This window comes from Bufo gargarizans, chromosome 8, assembly GCF_014858855.1.
Source record: "Bufo gargarizans isolate SCDJY-AF-19 chromosome 8, ASM1485885v1, whole genome shotgun sequence".
NCBI classification, from domain to species: domain Eukaryota; kingdom Metazoa; phylum Chordata; class Amphibia; order Anura; family Bufonidae; genus Bufo; species Bufo gargarizans.
In genome coordinates this window covers 52,705,375-52,731,107 of record NC_058087.1, presented here as the reverse complement: position 1 = coordinate 52,731,107, position 25,733 = coordinate 52,705,375, and the positions used below count along the sequence as shown (strand labels likewise).

Genomic DNA, 25,733 nt, shown 5'->3' with positions numbered 1-25,733 from the left:
TGTACATGAACTACAACAGAAAAAACATGGATTTCCATTCTAAGGATATGCTCACATGCAGCAAATTTACTGTCCGGTTTCCTGGTGGAAAATGTGCAGCATGTTACAGATTTCACCATATTCAATACAAATGATATAATTAACATTTGGCGGATTTAAAAATCCATGCCGTGGGTCAAGTTACGCTGATAATTTCCCCCCCCAGTATCTGAATTACATTTCTAATAATCCTCTACATTGCTAGTAATGTCAAATCCTATGGCGTTGACACGTGCAATTTCATGGCGTATCCATCTCGTGTGGACACCCGTGGATTCAATCTTTTCCAAAGTATAGGCAATATCTGGGGCAAAGCCAGGAACCAAAGTCTTCATGTAAGGCCTCATGCACACGACAGTTTTTTTTCACGGTCCGCAAAAACAGGGTCCGTGGGTCCGTGATCCGTGACCGTTTTTTCGTCCGTGGGTCTTCCTTGATTTTTGGAGGATCCACGGACATGAAAAAAAAGTCGTTTTGGCGTCCGCCTGGCCGTGCGGAGCCAAACGGATCCGTCCTGAATTACAATGCAAGTCAATGGGGACGGATCCGTTTGAAGTTGACACAATATGGTGCAATTGCAAACGGATCCGTCCCCATTGACTTTCAATGTAAAGTCAGGAGTCCCTTTACTTTCACACTTGTGTTCATAATGCAGACGGTGGCTCCGTTCAGAGCGGATCCGTCTGCATTATATTGTTAAAACATTTCTAAGTGTGAAAGTAGCCTCAGACGGATCCGTCCAGACTTTACATTGAAAGTCAATGGGGGACGGATCCGTTTGAAAATTGAGCCACAGTGTGTCATCTTCAAACGGATCCGTCCCCATTGACTTACATTATAAGTCTGGACGGATCCGCTTGCCTCCGCACGGCCAGGCGGACACCCGAACATAACTTGAAGCGTCCCCATCACCATGGGAACGCCTCTACGTTAGAATATACTGTCGGATATGAGCTACATCGTGAAACTCATTTTCGACAGTATATTCTAACACAGAGGCGTTCCCATGGTGATGGGGACGCTTCAGGTTAGAATACACTGCAAACTTGGTACAAGACTGCCCCCTGCTGCCTGGCAGCACCCGATCTCTTACAGGGGGATATGATAGCACAATTAACCTCTTCAGGTGCGGCACCTAAAGGGGTTAATTGTACTATCATATTCTCCTGTAAGAGATCAGGGCTGTCGGGCAGCAGGGGGCAGACCCCCCCCCCCTCCCCAGTTTGAATATCGTTGGTGGCACAGTGTGCGCCCACCATCGGCCCCCCCCTTCCTCCCTCTATAGTTAAAAATCGTTGGTGGCACAGTGTGCGCCCACCATCGCCCCCCCCTCTCTCTATAGTAGTAACAACCATTGGTGGCAGTGTGCGGCCTCCCATTCCCCCCCCCCCCCATCATTGGTGGCAGCGGAGTTCCGATCGGAGTCCCAGTTTAATCGCTGGGGCTCCGATTGGTAACCATGGCAACCAGGAAGCTACTGCATCCCTGGTTGCCATGGTTACTTAGCAATAGTACAATTGTAGAAGATTCATACTTACCTGCTTGCTGCTGCGATGTCTGTGACCGGCCGGGAGCTCCACCTACTGGTAAGTGAAAGGTCTGTGCGGTGCATTGCTAAAGAACTGTCACTTACCAGTAGGAGGAGCTCCCGGCCGGTCACAGACATCGCAGCAGCAAGCAGGTAAGTATGAATCTTCTACAATTGTACTATTGCTAAGTAACCATGGCAACCAGGGATGCAGTAGCTTCCTGGTTGCCATGGTTACCGATCGGAGCCCTAGCGATTAAACTGGGACTCCGATCGGAACTCCGCTGCCACCAATGATCGGGGGGGGGCAGATGGGAGGCCGCACACTGCCACCAATGGTTGTTACTACTATAGAGAGAGGGGGGGGCGATGGTGGGCGCACACTGTGCCACCAACGATTTTTAACTATAGAGGGAGGAAGGGGGGGCGATGGTGGGCACACACTGTGCCACCAACGATTTTTAACTATAGAGGGAGGAAGGGGGGGGCGATGGTGGGCACACACTGTGCCACCAACGATTTTTAACTATAGAGGGAGGAAGGGGGGGGGGGGCGATGGTGGGCGCACACTGTGCCACCAACGATATTCAAACTGGGGAGGGGGGGTCTGCCCCCTGCTGCCTGGCAGCCCTGATCTCTTACAGGAGAATATGATAGTACAATTAACCCCTTTAGGTGCCGCACCTGAAGAGGTTAATTGTGCTATCATATCCCCCTGTAAGAGATCGGGTGGTGCCAGGCAGCAGGGGGCAGTCTTGTACCAAGTTTGCAGTGTATTCTAACTAGAAGCGTCCCCATCACCATGGGAACGCTTCTGTGTTAGAATATACTGTCGGAAATGAGTTTTCACGAAGTGAAAACTTAGATCAGAAAAAGCTTTTATGCAGACGGATCTTCGGATCCGTCTGTATGAAAGCAACCTACGGCCACGGATCACGGACACGGATGCCAATCTTGTGTGCATCCGTGTTCTTTCACGGACCCATTGACTTGAATGGGTCCGTGAACCGTTGTCCGTCAAAAAAATAGGACAGGTCATATTTTTTTGACAGACAGGATACACGGATCACGGCCTCGGCTGCAAAACGGTGCATTTTCCGATTTTTTTCCACGGACCCATTGAAAGTCAATGGGTCCGCGAAAAAAAACGGAAAACGGCACAACGGCCACGGATGCACACAACGGTCGTGTGCATGAGGCCTAAAACGTTTTTTTTTTTGTTGGTTTGTTTTTTTCCTGCTAATTCCATTCAATTTCAGGTTAGTGTTGGCCTTTAGACCTCTTTCACACTTGCGTTGTCCGGATCCGGCGTGTACTCCACTTGCCGGAATTGCACGCCGGATCCGGAAAAAACGCAAGTTCACTGAAAGCATTTGAAGACGGATCCGTCTTCAAAATGCTTTCAGTGTTACTATGGCACCCAGGACGCTATTAAAGTCCTGGTTGCCATAGTAGGAGCGGGGGAGCGGTATACTTACCATCCGTGCGGCTCCCGGGGCGCTCCAGAATGACGTCAGAGCGCCCCATGCGCATGGATGACGTGCCATGCGATCACGTCATCCATGCGATCACGTCATCCATGCGCCTGGGGCGCCCTGACGTCACTCTGGAGCGCCCCGGGAGCCGCACGGATGGTAAGTATGCTGCTCCCCCGCTACACTTTACCCTGGCTGCCAGGACTTTAGCGTCCCGGCAGCCATGGTAACCACTCTAAAAAAAGCTAAACGTCGGATCCTGCAATGCGCCGAAACGACGTTTAGCTTAAGTCCGGATCAATGCCTTTCAATGGGCATTAATTCCGGATCCGGCCTTGCGGCAAGTCTTCAGTTTTTTTGGCCGGAGCAAAAAGCGCAGCATGCTGCGGTATTTTCTCCGGCCAAAAAACGTTCCGTTCCGGAACTGAAGACATCCTGATGCATCCTGAACGGATTTCACTCCATTCAGAATGCATTGGGATAATCCTGATCAGGATTCTTCCGGCATAGAGCCCCGACGACGGAACTCTATGCCGGAAGACAATAACGCAGGTGTGAAAGAGCCCTAACATTGTGGTTGACTTAATGGCTATCCAGTTTGCCTCTTGCTATGTTTTTCTGGTGCCTTGCCTAGAAGACATAATGCTGTTCATTCTGCTGTAAAAGAAGCTGAAATATCCGATTTAGAGAAGGAAGATAACAGCTACTTGTTCTTTTGCTGTACTTTCTGTGATGGGTGAGCCTGTCAGTCAGAGTTTCTATAATCTGTTATATAAGTTTGTTGCTTTGTAAATAATGGAAATTATAACTTACATTGAACATTGTAAAGATGAATACAGAAAAGCAAATTGCAGGAGTTCAGGAACATCTTGTTTTTCAAGAAATTAAAATAACTCCTCTGTATTGTGAATGGCAGCATCCGGTGAACTCTGGCCGGGCGTTCTGTCGGACCAGCCTGCCAGATCAGTTAAACAGAGGTGTGACGCTACCCTAAACACTATATTCAAATCAAAAATACATATTCCACGTACATTTACTTAAAGGGAGTTCCAGTTGTGTAATCAAAACTCACCTGTTAGGGTACTTTCACACTAGCGTTTCTCTTTTCCGGCACTAAGTTCCGTCCTAGGGGCTCAAATCCGGAAAAGAACTGATCAGTTATATCCCCATGCATTCTGAATGGAGAGTAATCCGTTCAGGATGCATCAGGATGTCTTCAGTTCAGTCTTTTTGACTGACGAGGCTTTTCAGAAAACAGCAGCATGTTGTATTTTTACCTCCGGCCCAAAATCCTGAACACTGACTGAACGCAGGATCCGGTCTTTTTCCCATTGACTTGCATTAACGCCAGATCCGGCGCCGTGTATTCAGTCAAACCGGATCCGGCTTTGGCATGTTAAACCCAGAAAATGTTTTAAAAAAAAAAGTCCATAAATGGCGGATTCGTTTTTACCAATGCATTTTTTCATTGTGATCAAAATCCTGATTAGGATTCAAATGTAATCCGTTTTCACACGTTTTTCCGCATCCGGCGGGCAGTTCCGGTGTCTGAATTGAACGCCGGATTTAAACGACGCTAGTGTGAAAGTAGCCTTAGTCATTACATAGGTGATGACTCTGCTAATTAAATTTGTTACTTCTTGCTGCTTTTTATCCCAGCTAGGTTAAGACAGAGCGGTGATCTGTGACTACAGATTAAGGCGCTTTATATTGCTCAATTGAGCAGACGATTGTTGGGAAGGAAGCATTCCTTCCCGGTAGTGTTGAGTGAAGCGAGCTTCAGATGCTGCAGACATTTTCTGAAAATCATGCATTTATTTTTCTCTGAACTGAGCTATTTTAGGACTTTTTTTTTTATGAGATGAGTTGCCATCACCACTGGTTCCATTTTGGGGTGCATACAACTGTTTGATCACGTTTTATTTAGGGCTCTTTCACACTTGCGTTCTTTTCTTCCAGCATAGAGTTCCGTCGTCGGGGCTCTATGCCGGAAGAATCCTGATCAGTTTTATCCTAATGCATTCTGAATGGAGAGAAATCCGTTCAGGATGCATCAGGATGTCTTCAGTTCTGGAACGGAACGTTTTTTGGCCGGAGACAATACCGCAGCATGCTGCACTTTTTGCTCCAGCCAAAAATCCTGAAGACATGCTGCAAGGCCGGATCCGGAGTTAATGCCCATTGAAAGGCATTGATCCGGATTCGGCCTTAAGCTAAACGTCATTTCGGCGCATTGCCGGATCCGACATTTAGCTTTTTCTGAATGGTTACCATGGCTGCCGGGACGCTAAAGTCCTGGCAGCCATGGTAAAGTGTAGTGGGGAGCAGGGGAGCAGCATACTTACCGTCCGTACGGCTCCCAGGGCGCTCCAGAGTGACGTCAGGGCGCCCCACGCGCATGGATGACGTGATTGCATGGCACGTCATCCATGCGCATGGGGCGCTCTGACGTCACTCTGGAGCGCCCCGGGAGCCGCGCGGACTGTAAGTATACCGCTCCCTACTACTACTATGGCAACCAGGACTTTAATAGAGTCCTGGCTGCCATAGTAACACTGAACGCATTTTGAAGACGGATCCGTCTTCAAATGCTTTCAGTTCACTTGCGTTTTTCCAGATGCGGCGTGTAATTCCGGCAAGTGGAGTACACGCCGGGCCTGGACAACGCAAGTGTGAAAGAGGCCTTAGCTTTTTGCAAAGCAAGATAAAGACATTGCAGCAACTCTGCTATAACTTTTTTTGTCTTCCCGGTAGTATTGAGCGAAGCGAGCTTCGGATGCTTCATCCAAAGTTGCTTAGTTCAAAACAGGAATAATACTGTACGGCGATCCGTCTCCGTACAGTATTAAAATGTATGGGCTCCGATGAGCGAAAGTAAGTTATTCGTGATGTAACGATTAGTATCTCGGAACCAAGCCAGAGTTCGGTTTCAAGTTTTAAAGTTTTTCCATTTTAAAAATCAACTACCAAAGTTATTAAACGTCACATGCGACTTTGCAAATAACTTACTTCGGCTCATCGGATCCCATACATTATAATAATGTACGGAGACGGATCTCCGTACAGTATTATTCAGAAGTTTTGAACGAAGCGACTTCGGATGAAACATCCAAAGCTTGATTCGCTCAACACTTCTTCCCGGCAATCGTCTGTTCGTTAGTGGAGTAGACCGCTGAGGCACCATTTGGAACCGAACCAGAGTTTGGTTCCAAGTTTTCAATCAACTACCGAAGTAGTGCAACTTCGCAAATAACTGACTTCGACTAAGAAAAAGGTTGAAACACAAGTAAAACTGTATAAATGTAGTCTCCAGAGGTCCCATAACTTTTTTCCCAGAAGAGTAAAATTTTTACCTGAGGAGTACGAAAGTTGCGGTAATTCAAATGCATAATATGTAGGGCTACACTTGACCACATCTGCGTTGGGGGCTGCGTTTGGAGCCTCTGTGACAGATTCTGTCAAAAGACCAGACAGAAAAGCCTTATATGCAGAACTTTTTGGTCTGGTAAAAAGACAGGAGGAGGAGGGAGCAGGGTCACTAGTGGGGTGATGGGAGGAGCAGGCCCACTAGTGGGGTGACTGGAGGAGCAGGCCCACTAGTGGGGTGACGGGAGGAGCAGGCCCACTAGTGGGGTGACGGGAGGAGCAGGCCCACTAGTGGGGTGACGGGAGGAGCAGGCCCACTAGTAGGGTGACTGGAGGAGCAGGCCCACTAGTGGGGTGACTGGAGGAGCAGGCCCACTAGTGGGGTGACTGGAGGAGCAGGCCCACTAGTGGGGTGACGGGATGAGCAGGCCCACTAGTGGGGTGACGGGAGGAGCAGGCTCACTAGTGGGGTGACGGGAGGAGCAGGCTCACTAGTGGGGTGACGGGAGGAGCAGGCTCACTAGTGGGGTGACGGGAGGAGCAGGCTCACTAGTGGGGTGACGGGAGGAGCAGGCTCACTAGTGGGGTGACGGGAGGAGCAGGCTCACTAGTGGGGTGACGGGAGGAGCAGGCCCACTAGTGGGGTGACGGGAGGAGCTGGCCCACTAGTGGGGTGACGGGAGGAGCTGGCCCACTAGTGGGGTGACGGGAGGAGCTGGCCCACTAGTGGGGTGACGGGAGGAGCTGGCCCACTAGTGGGGTGACGGGAGGAGCTGGCCCACTAGTGGGGTGACGGGAGGAGCTGGCCCACTAGTGGGGTGACGGGAGGAGCTGGCCCACTAGTGGGGTGACGGGAGGAGCTGGCCCACTAGTGGGGTGACGGGAGGAGCTGGCCCACTAGTGGGGTGACGGGAGGAGCTGGCCCACTAGTGGGGTGACGGGAGGAGCAGGCCCACTAGTGGGGTGACGGGAGGAGCAGGCCCACTAGTGGGGTGACGGGAGGAGCAGGCCCACTAGTGGGGTGACGGGAGGAGCAGGCCCACTAGTGGGGTGACGGGAGGAGCAGGCCCACTAGTGGGGTGACGGGAGGAGCAGGCCCACTAGTGGGGTGACGGGAGGAGCAGGCCCACTAGTGGGGTGACGGGAGGAGCAGGCCCACTAGTGGGGTGACGGGAGGAGCAGGCCCACTAGTGGGGTGACGGGAGGAGCAGGCCCACTAGTGGGGTGACGGGAGGAGCAGGCCCACTAGTGGGGTGACGGGAGGAGCAGGCCCACTAGTGGGGTGACGGGAGGAGCAGGCCCACTAGACGGGTGACGGGAGGAGCAGGCTCACTAGACGGGTGACGGGAGGAGCAGGCTCACTAGACGGGTGACGGGAGGAGCAGGCTCACTAGACGGGGTGTACAGGCATTATTGCGACCTCTGGTAGTATTGTTGTACTAAACCAAAGAATCAAGGGTACGGATCTGTTTTACTGCACAGGGAACTGTGTAAAAAAACAAAACCCATAAAACTGTGGTGGAATTTTTTTATTTTCATTATTTTTTCAACTCCACCACATTTTAGTTTTTTTTTTTTTTCAGGTTCCCACTACATCATATGCAATATTAGGGCTCATGCACATAAATATATATTTGGTCCGCATCTGAGCTGCATTTTTTGAGAGTCGGATGCGGACCCATTCACTTCAGAGGGGCAGACAGCCCACCTTTCTGCGGCCTTGCAAAAAATATAGAACATGTCCTATTCTTGTCCTTATTGTGAACAAGGATCGGACTGTTCTATTAGTGTCCAGTCGTCCTGTTCTGCAAAATGCGGAATGCACACATCTGGTACACGTGTTTTGTGAATTGCAAAACAGCCAATAGTTGCGTGCATGAGCTATTAAATAGCGCTATTAGAAAGTTCAACTTTTCCTGCAAAAAACAAGCCCTCATACGGCTATATGAACAGAGAAATAAAGTAGTTATGGACCAGGGAAGGCAGAAAATTAAAGGGGTTAATCTTAGGTGTACTGCTGATGGGGCCTGTAGTGATAACCTGTGAAGAAACCGATCAACACCACCACTGGAAAGATGTGTGTATAGGGCTGCAATGATTAATCAAAGTTAACGATAATATTCGATAACGGGATTCGTTGTCGACGAATCCGGTTATCGAATAATCGGCTGATTCGTTGCTATGCGGGTGGTCAGGCGTTATGCCTGCGGGTCCTTAACCGGCAGTAACTTTTACTTCAACTTTAAATCAGCGCATCTTTATTACCATACAATGAAGCTCCAGTAACAGGCAGAGCAGGCGGCGGCGTAACGTCACTTACTCACGTGACTCGCCTGCTCCGCCCACTTTATGAATGAAGCAGGAGTGACGTTACGCCACCACCCGCTCTGTCTGTTAGCAGAGCTTCATTGTAAGGTAATAACGATGCTATGATTTAAAGTTGAAGTAAAAGTTACTGCCAGTTAAGGAATAGTCTACTGCTGTGAGCGGCGGGGCCGGGGCTATTATGGGGAGGGGGATCTGTGGATGGCACTGTTATGGGGGGGGATCTGTGGATGGCACTGTTATGGGGGGGATCTGTGGATGGCACTGTTATGGGGGATCTGTGGATGGCACTGTTATGGGGAATCTGTGGATGGCACGGTTATGGGGAGGGGGATCTGTGAACTGTTATGGGAAGGGGGATCTGTGCACTGTTATGGGGAGTATGCCATCCACAGATCCCCCATAACAGTGTGCCATCCACAGATCCCCCCCATAACACAGTGCATCATCCACAGATCCCCCCCCATAACAGTGTGCCATCCAGAGATCCCCCCCATAACAGTGTGCCATCCAGAGATCCCCCCCATAACAGTGTGCCATCCACAGATCCCCCCCCCATAACAGTGTGCCATCCACAGATCCCTCCCCATAAGTGTGCTATCCACAGATCCCTCCCCATAAGTGTGCTATCCACAGATTCCCCCCCCCATAAGTGTGCTATCCACAGATTCCCCCCCCCATAAGTGTGCTATCCACAGATCCCCCCCCATAAGTGTGCCATCCACAGATCCCCCCCCCATAAGTGTGCCATCCACAGATCCCTCCCCATAAGTGTGCCATCCACAGATCCCCCCCATAACAGTGTGCCATCCACAGATCCCCCCCCATAAGTGTGCCATCCACAGATCCCCCCCCATAACAGTGTGCCATCCACAGATCCCCCCCCCCATAACAGTGTGCCATCCACAGATCCCCCCCCCCCCCATAACAGTGTGCCATCCACAGATCCCCCCCCATAACAGTGTGCCATCCACAGATCCCCCCCCATAACAGTGTGCCATCCACAGATCCCCCCATAACAGTGTGCCATCCACAGATGTCCCCCCCATAACACTGTCATCCACAATTTGTTTTAATATGGCCTTTGAACATAATTTTTCAAGTAAAATCATATAAACCCCTTTTTTTTTTTTGTCATTTTGGTGTTTTTTCCCGATTATTCAAATAATCGTTAGCTGCAGCCCTAGTGATGTATAATGGATGTGTATTATTCATCAGTTATAATCTTTAATCAGTGACGACAAAAATGTTTTCTAAATAACTGCACCCTTGGGCCCTTAAATAAAAGTATAAAAGTGTCCAAATTTGGCAATCGTGTACTGTCCGCCCCTTTATTCTGTGGTACAACATGTCCTTTCTGATTAACTATGGAATGCTGTGCCCATAACTTCATTTTCTGGGACATCAAGCGTCTCTTCGCAGGGAACTGAACTTGTCTTTTGCATCTATTTTCCATTGGGGCTTTTTTTTTTTTTTTTGTGTGTTGGTTTTGTCCTCCAGCCAGCTGCATGCTTCTTCCCTCCGTTGTGTCCTGGAGATGCTCAGTTGGCTGTGAATGATGTGTCCAACACAAAGCCAGCGAGCATGTTAATGAGCTGATCACTTCATTGAGAGCATGCTGTTGCACATTTCCATATCATTGTTGGTATATTAACTTCTCCTGTGCTACACAAAGAAGAGGCTTAGCTGACAAGAAGTGAATCGCGTTTTGTCCGGAGTTCTCCTGCTTTGACCTTGCTGCTTTCTTATTTATATCACTGTGTTAAATATTAATGAACCTCCGAGTAGTGGCATGGTAAGGCCACTTTCGCATCAGCGCTATTTATTTCTGTTCTTCAGTTCTGAAAATAATGGAAGTGCCGGGTTCGGCACATAACTGACATGTACGGAGCCTAACAGACCCCATTGACTATATTGGGATCCGTAAAGTTTCTGTTCGGGAGAACGTTTTATTCGGGAGGAAAAGGTCCTGCAGGCAGGACTTTTCTCTCTGCTATTTTTGACGAACTCTGTGACAGAGGCCCCGAACAGAGCCTCCGACGCAGATGTGACCGTAGCCTAAGCGGAGTTTCTATGGTCATTTATGTTACAGCATATGCCCTGTTTAGCAGATGGCCTTGTAGCTGTCTCCACAGTCCTGGTATAACATCGTTAGTTTTTCTGCAGCACAGTCTGCTCCTGATATCTTCTGCAGATATTCTCCTGGTAAAGATCATTCACCCACCTTTGTATTTAGCTATGATATACAATTAGATGTGTGTGCACGTGGATATGCAGTGGTTCAGTGGTGAGCCCTGGGGCCTGGGTTCATATCCTGCCAGAACCACCATCTGTTTCTTTTCCTTATGTTTGCATGGATTTCCTCTAAGTTTTACTGATAATTTATGTGTATTGACAAATATTTTCCGATGTTTCAGTTTTTATTTCCTGTAAAAGGCCTCATGCACACGGCCGTTGTTTGGGTTCGCATCCGAGCCGCCATTTTGGCGTCTTGGATGCGGACCCATTCACTTCAATGGGGCCGCAAAAGATGCAGACAGCACTCCATGTGCTGTCCGCATCCGTGGCTCCGTTCCGTGGCCCCGGTAAAAAAATTATAACTTGTCCTACTCCTATTCTGGTCCGCGCTTTGCGGACAAGAATAGGCATTTATATTAAATTGCGGAAGGCAACACGGGCGGCTTCCGTTTTTTGCGGACCACAAAAAACAGTACGGTCGTGTGCATGAGGCCTTAGGCTACATTCACACAAACATATATTGTTTCCGTGTTCATTCCGTTTTTTTTTTCGAATTGGATGAGGACCCATTAATTTCAACGGACAGCACACCGTGTGTTGTTCGTTCCGTAGCCCTGCAAAAATGATAGAGCATGTCCTATTCTTGTCCGTTTTGTGTACAAGAAAAGGCATTTGTTACAATGGATCCGCAAAAAAAAACAGATGCCACACGGACGTCATCCGTATTTTTTGTGGACCGCAAAATACATACGGTCATGTGAATGTAGCCTTAGAGCTATATTCCGTATTCTTTTTCAGGCTTTATTTCCTTCTTCACTCTGCATATTGAAGACCTTCGCTTTCCATTACGTACTTGCATTAAAGGTGTTTTCCTGGGAGAATTTTTTGAGAAAAATGGTTAGGAGAAGTTTAAAATCATTACCCGCCTCTGCCACTGTACAGATGCTGCTCCTTCCCTTCTTGGCCCTGTATCAACGCTTCGGAAATGTCAGGAAAGACCCACTCAGCCAATCGCTGGCCTTTAGTGGTGACCTGTCTGAGCATTTCATGCATTTCCAGTGTGTCTAGCTTGAAGCACGCAGTGAAGAGCAGCTTCGAACAACAGTGGTGAGGGATCGGTGACCTGTTTTTCTGAAGAAAAAAAAAGTTCCTGGCAAATTTTTTATGCAACAGAAAATTATGGCATGTTATTAAAATATGTCATTACTATGGGATAAATTGGGCTCCATTTATAGGGACCCCTCCTGATAAATGAAAGGAGCCTCAGTGATGGCTTAAAGCTTCAGCTCCTTCAGTGTTTCCCTGCACATTGCTGCTCACCGCCAACCGCTGTGCAAGAAACTACAACACAACCCTGTTCGCTTGTGTCCACCAGTACCCTGGTGCAGTACGCAGCCCTGCAGGGTATTGCGATGTGAGGTCATGGTTAATAGGCAAACGAGGGTTGCTCTGGGTTACTCACAATTTCTTGGAAACCCTGGGCACCTCTGGGGCACTCTCAATGTATATGGACCAGGCCTGATGTTGGGTGAGGTGCCCTGGGTGTTGCAGATGTTTAATGTGTCGGGGGCAAGGTCCCTTTTAAGATTCGTGACGCCAGTGCCTGTAACGGTGGCACATCGATTGGTAGAGATAATAAGTGAGAAACACGTTGTTGTGGTGAACCAAAACTTCCTTTACTGGGAACAGTTAACTTTATACAGTCTTTGGTAAAGTTCCATGCACAGCAGCAGTTGTAAGCAGGCTTTTACAACAATGGCAGGTACAATGTTCCTTTGCAAGATACTCAGAGGGTAAAAACAACACTTACAGACCAGGCTGCACTATTCCTCAGAACTCCTGTTTGTCTTTATCCTAAGGCCCGTATGCCCTAATGCTGGCTTTATCCTTGGTAGAAACTTCCTCAGGTATATATCCTTACTTTAGATAAAATCCTTCTGCCCTTCAGCTCTCTTGTGTGGCTGGAATACTGGCTCTGCTCTGCTTGGTTATGGGAACTTAGTTTCTCAGGAGGTAACTCTTCTCCTGGTGACAATCTTCTGAGCCAACTCGGGCTCAATATCCTCAGGCAGGCTGGTCTACTCTCGCTAGCCTCCTGGTGGCAACTAGAAGCCTGGGCTATCTAGTTGCATGTCAGAAGCTCCCTTCAGCTGTTGCCTAGCTAAAGTCCAAACTACTTCTGACTCTACACCCCTTTCCCTGAACAGGACCTGACTATTTAAACTAGGGGCTCCCTATCTCCCTCTAATGTCTAGGAGGAGGAACTACACCCTAATAGGCCTGCTATACACATCACAGGGAAAATGCACATAAATTACATATAAAAATACATTAAAAATGGACTGTACAATACACTGCCACTGTCCCTCAGGAGTAGGAGAACCACGTGGCCCAATTGACCCTTGTGTAGTGCCAACCTTTACCTAGTGGGACACTACACCGGTGGTAGCCAATATCGGACCTATCCAATCGTAATGTTATTACTGCTAGTTTATGGCGTAACCTAGCAGTAAGATGGCTGTGTACCATTTATTCTGCAATATTGCACCAGACTGTTTTCTCAAAGGGGTTGTCCTGTACTTTAGAAAAAATTAGCCTAAAAAAATTATAATACTGCAAGAAAAACCATACTCTCCTCTATGGTTGTTCACAAACCCGATGCAGATGCTCTAGCACCAGTCTGCTACTGCCGACATGTCAAGCCAACATGTAAGCGCTGCAGCCAGTAAATGTTGTGGTGCGGCACGTCATCGATGGCAGCTTGGAAACCAAGACAGTTAGGGGTGCAGGAGCGCATACACTTAATCAGTAGATGGGTTAAAAAGGTGAGAACCAGTTTAATAATAGGATTAAGGGCTCATGCACACGACTGTATGGCTTTTTCAGTGTTTTGCAGTCCGTTTTTTATGGATCCGTTCCGTTTTTTGTTTCCGTTCCGTTTTTCCATTCGCCATGTACAGTATACAGTAATTACATGGGCTGGGCATAACATTTTCAATAGATGGTTCCGCAAAAACGAAATGGATACGGAAGACATACGGATGCATTTCCGTATGTGTTCTGTTTTTTTTGCGGACCCATTGACTTGAATGGGGCCAAGCACCGTGATTTGCGGACAAGAATAGGACATGTTCTATCTTTTCACGGTACGGAAATACTGAAACGGAATGCACACGGAGACACTTCATTTATTTTTGCTGAACCATTGAAATGAATGGTTCAGTATATGTACCGCAATACTGAACTAAAAAAAACAGCCAGTATACTGAACGCAAAATACTGTCGTGTGCATGAGCCCTAATGAAGGAATGGGTAAAAATACCCCAAAATTTGTGCGTGGAAGCCAGCCATTGTCTTTTCTCATCAGAGCTTCCTGGAACAACAGCTGGGTTAACCTGGCCTGTTACACGTCTCCGTTTCGTTTGCACATTAGAGAATGGCATAAATCCCCTTGAGGCCACCTGCACACTGTGTACCACCACTGTTTTTTTTTTTTCTCTGTGCAGAAATTGACCTGCCGTGTGGATTTCACCCTTTTCCAATGAACAGTGAGATCTGCCGCAAAACCGCATCAAATCCGCACCAAAAACCTCTGTTACAAATGGCGGATTTTGGTACAGATATGGTGCAGAAACACGCGGAAATTTGTGCGGATCTTCTGCACGTTGTTCCCTAACGCAATCCCGGTGTGGGTATTCCTCAGATATATATACTGGGGTGTAGAGGAGCAAGGTAAAGGCGACTGTTCGGAAGCTCCTTCTACTTCAGCTTATGTACGGTTTATCAGCATTACTCGTATTCTGCTCTAATAGAGAGAGGTTTTATTAAAGAACGGCCACATGCTTCGCTGAGTGATAGAGATATAATATATATATATCATACATTATTTTTGCCGCATGGATACGCTGATTAACTGGAGCGGCTTGGGATCTGGATGAGTGCTACATGATGTGCTGTGCTCATATTAGACAGTTATACGGCCGAATGCTCTCTTTATGACTAATTTACCGTAAGCAGCGGAGCGCCGTGCATCCATTAAACTCTGTTTAATCTGCTTTACAGATGAGAGCTATTACCAAGGTGGGAAGTTCCAGTTTGAAATTGAGGTTCCAGAAGCGTACAACATGGTGGTGAGTCCACATCTGTCTTTTATACACTAGAAGAGTTATGCTCCGCAGTGCTTCATGCCAACTCGTTTCAGTTCCCACAGTTTTTCTAGTAGTGGGTGCCGTGCCCGTCCACTTCTCAACCTTGTGTTCTCTGGAAAGGTTAGAGAAACAGTTCACAAATAGAAAAGACCATGTAACGCTCCATGCCAATCATACATTGGGGATGAGATCATCCATACTATTTGTAGAGCTACCAAGTACTGGAGTAGAAGTTTCACCACCGGATCCATTGTTGGTTTCTTTCCTATTGAGCCCGCATTGTTACAGTGATTGCTCATGTGAATTGCTAATTAAAATCTTCCAGTTTTCTCCCGAAAAGAAATCATTACAAAGTGGCACGAAACATATATTTTGATACGAGTTGCATTTTGCTGTACCACAAAGCTTGCTACTAAAGCTGGCCATACACTTTGCATAGCAGTCAGACCAGCATGCTTTTTTTCTCAGTGGGGAGAGGGGAGTAAGTTACTACCAGACCAGCTTCTTCATAGGGTGCCACTGAGAGACAGAGGGAGCCTACTCCCGCTAAACCACTTAGATGCCGCAGCAGCTTTTGATTGCAGCTTCTAGGTGGTTAACCGTCCTGGATCGGCGATTCTGCCAATGCAAGCACTTAGAGAAGTAACCCAGCTCTCATGTGATTGCTGAGCCACCTTACACCCACTGGGCTGCTGTAAAAAGGCATTCTGGCAGTCACTAAGGGGTTAATAGGGTTGATACTTGACAGAGTCTCCTGAACACCAAAATAATCCTTACATTTACAGAGTTTTTTTTTTTTTTCTAGGTGGTTCTGAGGCAGATTTTCCTGCAGGTTTTTCATCCAAAGCCAGAAGTAGATTCAAAACTTCAAAAGGTATTGGAAATATAAAGGGAGGACTTATACTACTTCTTCCTACTGGTTCCACTTCTGGCTGAAAAACCTGCAGGAAAATGTGTCTCAAAACCTCTTACAAAATAATTCCCTGTGAACCTGCCCTAAAGGGGTTGTTAATCTTCTGTGGGGAAGTTCGGCAGCCCGCCTCCAAATTGTAGCTGGACAAGGAGAGGGAAGCATAGTTCCAGCTCCTTTACTTAACACCACCACACTCTGGTCCCCCTTTGTTAACATCCGGTTTGATGCCGCTGCAGCCAGTTACTGGCAGCAGCAGTGTGACTCAAGGAGGCCAGGATGGCATCAAAGAAGATGGTGACAGTGGGGGAGAGAAGTGGCTAAAAGACCCTAGAAGATGAACAACGACGTAGAATTTCTATTTTGTGTTTTTAGATTTATTTTAATAGATATTGTCTTAGTTAGGGAAACTTTAACTGACTACAGTTTTATATATGTTTAGACTTTTAATCATATATAATTTTTTTTATGTATGCTACATTAACCCCCAGTTACAGGGGGAAACGCTGCACATTGACATTTGTGATGAGCTGGGTCTGGTATAGATAAACTGGGATTGTGCATTTAACAAGCAAGACTTTTAAAACCCAATTTTTGTCTGCTTAGCTTTTTGGCTTATCGCTTGTTGCTTGATCATGCTGACAGAATGAGATATAGGGCTCATGCACATGACCGTTGTTGTTTTGCGGTCCGTTTTTCACGGATCCGTTCCGTATCTGAGTTTGTTTTTTTTCTCTGATTTAAGTGCTCTTCAGTTCCCTTATTCCACAAAACCTATCCGTATGGTTTCCGTATGCAATCCCTTTTTTTGCGGATCAGAAACTGAATCAGTAACTTAAAGAGGACCTTTCACTACAATAAAAAATCTAAACTAAGCATACAGACATGCAGAGCGGCGGCCAGGGAACTCCCTGGGAGTTTTTATTTTCCTCCCAGGCTATGAGCTGAGCGCTGCGATTGGCCAGCACTCCAGCCTGGGAGAAGGAGACGCCAGCAGGCTCCACCCAGTTGAGCCGAAAATATGAAGATACCGGAGCCTATACCGGGAGAACGGAGCGACGCCCAGGGATAATAGTAAGTGCAGGGAGATCCCTGGGCGCCGCTCTCAATGTATGTATGCTTAGTTTAGATTTTTTATTGTAGTGAAAGGTCCTCTTTAATCACCAAACACATAAGTAATATGGGCTGTGCATAGCATTTCTACTGTTTGGATCTGAAAAATATGGCCGGCGTGTGTATCAGTGAGGAGGGGCTGGGGGCCGGCCTTTAGTTTTGTAATGGCAGCGGGGCCCGATGCAGTCACTGTATTCTATTGCACCGGGCCCCGCTCACTGTACTAATGGTATCTACTGTAACTGCAGGCATGCAATGGTTAACTATAGATATGTTCGATCAAGGACCTCCTCCTTGACTTCAAAGACTGAAACGAGCATAAAATAAATAAAATACAAGTTATACTGAATTGTTTCCTACAAAACTATGTACCAGTCTGTTCAGCTCCTCCGGCCCTATAACATTGCGCCTGTAGCTTACATTGCATTTTCATGGTTCCCTTTTGATGTTGTCGTTTACCTAGAGCTGGCGCGTAATGAGGCGAGTGTGCGCACCGCCATCTGGTACCAGTCAGGCTCATTTGCTTTATGTGGATTCCTTTTAAAGAAATGGTGGATGATTTGTTGTTTTGTGCATCCGAGCCAAGTATTGCCTGCCACTCACCGGCTTGCTTTGTGCTCATGGCACTAAAAGTAATGGTATTTTTAGTCCCATTATGTTGCATTTCACCGTAATAAATGTAGCATATGCCATGCCAGCTTGTGTTCTGCACATCCAAATGCGTCTGCCAGCTCGGAGTGGGGTGGAATTCACGCTCATTATGTTATGTCGAATTCAATTTTGTGTACTTACTAAAATTATGTATTTTAATGTCTCGTGGACTTAGCGTCATCCTCTAAGTAGGTTAAAGTCACACTGTAATAAGATTTTTTTTAAAGTAAAGCATAATTAAACTTACTGACTGGGGGCACAGTCATGTAATCTACTTATTTTTTTTAAAGGGTGTTCTTAAATATACCTAATAAATATTTAAAGGGGTATTTCCCCGTTTCATGATATTAATGAAGTATCCTCTGACTCCTGGCACCCCCATCAATCCGCTGCCGTGTCGTGGCGGTGCAGGATAAGCACAACTTTTTGTTCCATTGACTTCAAGGAGAGAGGAAGCTGTAATTAATCGGCACTTGCATGAGCACCGTGACCCCCTTGAGTGTGTCAGACCCCCACCAATCTGATATTGATGACCTAGATGTCATTCTTGACATCAGTGACGATTAGGTTCAACTTTATTGTCATTGAGCGAGTACAAGTACAATGCTAATGTAACACAGTGTTAAACGCACCAATGTACAATGTATTATAGATAGAAATAAATACAAAATATTACATCTAAAAATTCATCTCGGAGTTTAAAGATCACCTCTGATTCTGGAAAAACTTTTCCTCAGCCATGTTGAACGGCAACACATGGTCCTATACAGTCTCCCTGGTTGTAGTAGGGAGTAAGAATTGAGACCTGGGTGAGAAATCACAAGAGGTCAATTGCATGCCAATTAAAAGGGTTGTTGAACCTGAACATATCCCTTTTTTCCCCCCATTCAGCCTCTTTTGACATGAACGTCGGAGTATTTCATGCTCAATTCGGCGCAGGGCAAGAGCTTTTTCTGGAGATCCAGTGACTTACCCGGCTCTCCATGGGTAAGATTCCGCCTAGCAGTGAGCCTGGTGACGTCACCAGCACTGATGGGTGAGTGTGAAAAGGCTAGGGCACACTATAGGAAAAATGCCAGCCTATGCACACTCCCACAGTCTCGGTCACCAGAGTAGTGTGCAAGCACGGCCACCACTGATGGATTGCATGGTGGCCATAACCATGGAAACGAGCAGTGTAGAATGTGATGGAAAAATGAATCCAGCCAGCGAAGGAAGCAATCGCAATGCGTTAGTAGGTGCCTTGTATTAACTTTGTCTGCATGATAAATGCCACTTGCTGAAGTGACCTAAACCCCTTTAATGATCAAGTACACAAGATCCCTGGAATAATAAGCTCCGACAGTGGCCGCATGCGCCATGCTGCCATAGCCATTTCAGTGCTCTTTTTCTTTTTTTTAAATAGGCCAAGTAGTTGACTTGGACAAAAAAAAAAATAAGATAACCAGGGGCGTAACTATCATAGCGGTAGGGCAAGGGCCCAGTCTTAGTTGGGATTATCTCCTCTACCCTCTAAAGGAGCAACTTTTAGCAAATAAAGCAGTGGAAAAATCGCCCAAGGGTCATTGAAAAGGGTTTAGGCGGAAACCCTTCTGTCCTGTGTGGGGGGCCTGGTTTGATCCTTGCTATGGGGCCCTTACTTCTCTATGTACTCCACTGAATATAACTTATGTCAGTCTTGGTTTGTCAGACACTTATAAAAATGCATCAGGAATATAACCTAAAAAAAGAAATAAAATATATATAACCAAGGGAGCTTGATGAATAATCTGAAGGCTTCATTTGTATACATTTATTCAGCTTCCCCCAAGCTGGTGCTCCTTACCACACAACCCACTTTTCCATTTACAAATCCCATAGTGAACAGGCGCCGATCCTCACAGCAGAGCTCACTTCACGCTGTGTACTGATGAGCACTCCTGGGAGACTGTCTTGGGAGTCTCCTTATTCGTGGACATACATCTCTTGGCTAGTTCCCCCTTAGAGCCTCAGTCTACATTAACAGGAGAGCGGTGGTTTCTGCCTTTCTGCAGTGAATTAAGAGGACTTGTCAGCGCTCCTTGTAATAACTACTTGCATTCTTCATGAAATAACTGTTCTGGATCGCATCCTCTTAAATACTTTACGTTGTCCCAGTCCTGTTATTCTGTTAGAATGTATGAATAAATGGACAGCTGGTAGCATATACTGTACACTGACATTGTCCCTACAGAGTACCCATGTGCTATGGTGGGAGTTGGTAATCCTCTGGGGAGCACGGCCAGGAGCAGCAATGCTGCCCATTCATAAATTTCACACTGTGTACTCTGTACACCACTGAGCGGTCAGTGGTGTACGGAGAACTGAGTTTTAGACGCACAATGAATGGTGCGCTTGAGGGATGTAAAAGACTAAGAAAAATGTATTAGGGCATTAGGGACATATTAAAAATGGCTATAAAGGTTTAGTTATGCTTTAATAAATACATGACAGAAGGGGTGATGGGTGCACTTTAATCGTGACAGAAGGGCAGAAACATGGGGAATACAAGTATTTACGAAAACAGACCTCAGGAGAGGTGACGGGTCCTCTTTTAATAGGGCACATCTTGGTTGTAAAATACAGGAATATTTTAACCAGGGACAGAATGGGAGCTTAAAGTGACCCTTGGAAAAAAGAGAAAAAAATAAAAAATAAGTGGTCCCATTTTGTAGGTGGGTCCAAATTGACAGATGGCGGGACAACACATGTAGACAGGGCCAACAAAAGTAGGTGCGGCAAGCAATACTATTGTAGTAGTCTTAGTACCAAATACCACATTCACAAAATACTCCCCAGCAGAACCAAATACCACAGTGCAGTACAATATACTGCCTCAGCAGAACCAAATATGGTACCACAGTGCAGCAAAATGTCTTGGTATTATTAATTGAAGCATTAAAGGGCTTGCTTCATATGGAACCGGATATGTCAGATAGGTGTGGGTCCCACCTCTAAGGCCCACGACTATCTCTAAAATGGGAGCACATATGCAGTGTGCTGTCAATTCATTTATATGGGAGTGCCAAAAATAGCCAAATGAGTGCTCGGCAATTTTCGGGAGTCCCACGGAAATGAATGGAGAGCGCATTGTGCAAGCGCAGCTTGTGGAACTGCCGGAGATAACTGAGCCAGCACTATTTTCAGCAGTCCTATAGAAATAAACGGCAGGTGGCCACTGCTTGGACAGCTGTTCTCTGCTCACTTCAGGGTCACTTTCAGGAAATAAGTGCTGGCCCCAGAGGTCGGATCCGCACCTATCTAACATTGGTGGCTTATCCTAGCGATATCCTAGGTGAGACAACCCCTTTAAAGTGGTGGTGCAAGAATGGGGAGGGACCTGCAAAGGGAAGATGACTTCCCTGATTCCTGGCGCTGGCTCCCCGCTCCCTCTCCTACATGCCTGCAATGCTCCACTGGGCATTGTCAACATCTGATTTAGCTGTAAAATGCAATATACATGAGGCCGTGCGTTTTCTTCAGCACAACTTATCACAGGTTTATCACTCTCCCTCTCCCACAGTGGAATCGAGTCTCACCGACGTCTTCTATTATAAAACATCCTATGTGTGTGAGGACGCGGGAGTTTAATATATTTTTATGCCTGATTTATAGAAGTCTTGTGAGTATAATAGATCCATTTATGTCTACTGTGACTTACGGTACTTCACTATGGAGAGGAATTTCTGATATCCGTAGGATTACGATAATAGTGAAGATAGAAGCATAAAAGCGAAGCAGATCTATATTCACCTGATGTGCCTACATTCCGTCTGTGATTGTGAGTATACTTGCAAAGATACAGCGGGGATTGTGTAAACGGGGCTTCACCATCAGTGCACCTTTTCTGATGTTTCATAGGATGTTTTATAATAGAAGACGTCAGTGAGACTCTATTCCACTGTGGGAGAGGGAGAGTGATAATACCTGTGATAAGTTGTGCTGAAGAAAACGCGCGGCCTCATGTATATTGCATTTTACTTCATGTGAATTGAACCCACATCACGTCCGAGACACGCAGCGATAAACCATCACAATTAACGGACTGGATATATTATGTATTGCATCTGATTTAGCTGTGTCCAGTAGTGTTGAGCGAACTTGTGTTTTAAGTTTGGCGTCTAAAGTTTGGGTTCGGGTTATCGAAGAATTGCGTTATGGATTCTAAATTCCGTTATGGTCCGTGGTAGCGGAATCCATAACGCGATTCTTGGATAACCCGAACTTTAGACACCGACCTTATAACACAAGTTCGCTCAACACTAGTGTCCAGCTGTTCTTACGTCATGGCAAATGGTCACATGATGCAAGGGGATCCTTTCACCACCGCATCCAGTGATTGGCTGCGGTCATGTCAAACCGGATGTTGACTGATGGAGCTAAGTGGAGCATTGCAGGCCGGCAGGAGAAGGAGCAGCCAGTGCCTAGAAGCAGGTAAATTATTTTCCCTTTGATGGTCTGGAAGAATGGGTGGAGGTTTGCCAACAATTAATGGACCTAGGCCAAACCCTGAAGAACACTCCCAAAGCATTATCCCTCCTTCGCCAATCTTTACAATTGGTACAATGCAGTCAGGCAGGTAACATTCCCCTGGCATTAGCCAAATCCAGACTGGTCCATTAGTCAGATAGAGAACTGGGATTTATACCACTCCATCCTACTTTTGGAATTGTGCTTGATGTAAGGCTTGCATGCAGCTGCTCGGCCATGGAAACTCATGTCCTGAATGAAGCTCCCAGCACAATTTTCGTAGTGATGTTACAGACCCAGGATGCTTGCAGCTCTACAGTTGGTGACTTTTATGCACTATGTGCCTCAGCACTGGGCAACCTCATTCTGTAACTTTACACGGTCTGCCACTTCACGGCTGAATTACTGTGGTTTCTAAACACTTCCACGTTACAATAATACCACTCACAGTTGATGGTGAATACCTAGCAGAGAAGAAATTTCACACACTGGCTTGTTGCAGCATTCTCATCCTTTTGCAGCACCATGCTCGAATTCGGTGAGCTTTTTGGAACATCCTATAAGATAAACAGAATTAGTATCGCCTCATCTGTTACGATGTGATCCATTAAAGGGGTTCTCTTGGCTTTTAATATAGGTCATCAATATCAGATAGGCGGGGGTCCGACACCTGGCACCTCCGCCAATCAGCTGCTTAAAGGGAAGGTGCGCGCAGTGTGCACGTGCCCGTCACGCGTCTCTCTTCCTGCTTGCTGCCGTTATGTCTATAGCAAAGCAGCAGCAAGCAGGAAGAGAGACGGGAGATGGTGCGTCATCTCTTCATACAGCAGGGTGCTGGGAATCGGACCTCTGCCGATCTGATATTGATGACCTATCCTGAGGATAAGTCATGAATATTAAAAGCCCGGAGAACACCTCTTATTCTAGTGCCAGAATTGTTGGAAATTGTTTGGTTCACGTTGCATCCCCAAAATTTTTTAACAAAAATCAATAAGTCCTATTTATTCTAAAATCATATCAATAAAAACTGCTCACACAACTTGGTCAGAAGAAAAAAAAGTTATGGGTGTCCGAATATGGCAACTCCAAGCAATGTGTTTTTCAAGCGAGATCTTATATTTTTTTTTTTTCTTAAAGTAAAAGTTTTGTATCTCCATAATCAAAGAAAAAAAGTTAAAGGGGTATTCCAGTTATATTAAGTTATCGCCTATCCACAGGGGAAAGGGGCTCTCTCCGTAACACTTATAAAAAAAAAAAAAAATGGAGCACAAGCCTGACCAGCTCCTTTAGTTTGTGGGGGCTTAATGGGGTACGAGGCCCCAGTTCTTGTGATCGGTGGGGTTCCTAGCGGTAGGGCCCCCCACCAATTAGTAGTTATCTCCTGTCCTATGAATAGGTGATAGGGTAGCTTAACATAAATAAAATACCCCTTTAACATGTAGTTTGTACCACACAGTGAACACTATAAAAATTAAACTCTAAAAACAATGGTAGGATTGCATCACCTCAAATCAAAAGTTATACCATACAGTAGAGGTGCTTTGTAAAATATTGTAAAACAAAAAACTTGGCCAGCATAAACAACCCTCATACGGCTAGGTCACCTGAAAAATATAAAAATTATGGCTTTTGAAATGTGAAGATTAAAATAAAATTGCTGGGGCGGTGGTCACATGACCGTGTCAGTGCAGCTCTTTCTTACTTACTCTGAGGTTATGTCCATGAGCGTGTCAAAACAGCGACAGGGGCAGTGGTAGGGGCGTGTCTGCGGACATTGTTTATGGCTGTGCTGGTGCGGTGGCATGTTTGGATACAGTAAGTAAGTGCTGCATACAGGATGTAAAGAAACCAGAGTGTTCAAATTGGGGGGGGGGGGAAAGCATAAGTAAGATGTACAGGAGTAACATTCCGTATGAGCATCAGTTAAAAACCATAGTAATCCTGGAAAACCCTTTTCAAGTACCAAACTAGGCAACGTCCTTAAAGGGTTAATAGTAGTCCCGCAGCTAATTGTGCAGTATTTTACTTATAAGGAAACGTACTTAACAGAATCCACTCAGTTCCTTGTAGCCGCTCGTCTTGAAAGAGGTGGTCCATGGCTCTCACACTCTCAACTTTTTCCTTTTTCCTATTTTTATTGTAATTCTCATTAAAACCAGGCTAAACAGATACTTGACATTTTGCAATATCACATTGCACCCTCATTGGTGTCAGTGTTATTACTGGGATGGTTACATAACCTACATATAAGGCCTGGAATTCTTTGCACACAGCAGGCAGTACCGGCCCGGTTGGCAGCAATGGCTCAATAATATGTTTCTGCTAATAACCGAAAATCAGCAGCACAACTCCAATCCTCTCTGCGAAATGTCCTGATTTCAGCAGAACCTGAGGTGGTCACAGTGTCGGATTGCTGCCTCTGAACCACAAGATACCGTCCAGTATGTTAGAAAACCGCAGCACACCTTTACACAGTATGTGCTGCAGTGTTCCCATAAGTTTCTATTATTGTTGTGCGAGAAGGAACTAATTTGCTTCATGTAGCAGATTGTAATATAAGGAGACGTAGATACAAGGGTGGCTTGTTAAATCTTGCTAAATAAAATGTTTTGTTATCCTTGATCTTTGGCCCTATGATATTGTTTAGTAAAAATTAGATGTAATCTGGGTGAGGTGTAAAGAGTACCAAGGGGAAATAATCTTTCTGTAGTAAAAAAATTGCAAACTCCTGAGCAAGTGCCATTTTGTGGCAAAATGTTCAAGTTTTCCACCTTTTCCATGACCTTCACTTCGTGCAAAAAGTGAGCAGGCCGTGGGCAGCTCATCCATGGCCCAACACATTTACCAGTATGTGCGTCAGGAAACTGGCACATATTGCACCTGAAATCTATGCCAGCTCCCTGCTGGCATACATTACACTTTCTGGAGCATGGAGCTCCCAAAGGTGGACCACACTTACTTTCATCAAAAAAGAGGATTTATTTGTTTTAAAAATTTCAGCTGGAGTACCACAGGTTGCCCACCCCTGGGTTCTTTGGCTTAATCGCTGAAGTGCCCAGTGCTGAGCCCCAGACTCAACTCCCGGTTCATTTACTATACTTTACAGGGAATGATAGGATGTGGGTGAGTTTGGGATCCTAAACCCCAGCTACGTAATGACATGCTGACAGTTTAGTCGCCCCAAACCAAATGGAAGGTTCCCATTAATTACTTCTGGGATTATATTGTTTTTTAAACATTCTCTTTAAAGGGTTTATACGAGAAATAATATTGATGACCTATTCACAGGATAGGTCATCAATATCACATCGGCAGGGGTCTGACACCTGGCACCCTCGCTGATCAGCTGTATCGGGAAGTTATGGTACTCAACTGAGCTCTGGTGAGCTCTGCAGCCTCCCAGGCACTAACAAAGTACAGCGCTGTACATCCTATAGTGGCATTGCTTGGTA

The 25,733-nt window shown here is 46.2% G+C and overlaps 1 protein-coding gene across 3 annotated transcripts in view; it reads left to right on the top strand.

Moving 5' to 3' along the window:
* UBE2F (ubiquitin conjugating enzyme E2 F (putative)) overlaps window positions 1-25,733 on the top strand; it is a 259,517-nt gene that overhangs the window by 103,741 nt on the left and 130,043 nt on the right. For all 3 annotated transcript variants that reach the window (XM_044304274.1, XM_044304273.1, XM_044304275.1), the window contains exon 5: window positions 15,034-15,101. In XM_044304274.1, coding sequence (XP_044160209.1) covers window positions 15,034-15,101 — 68 coding nt within the window. The remainder of the gene's footprint in view (window positions 1-15,033; window positions 15,102-25,733) is intronic.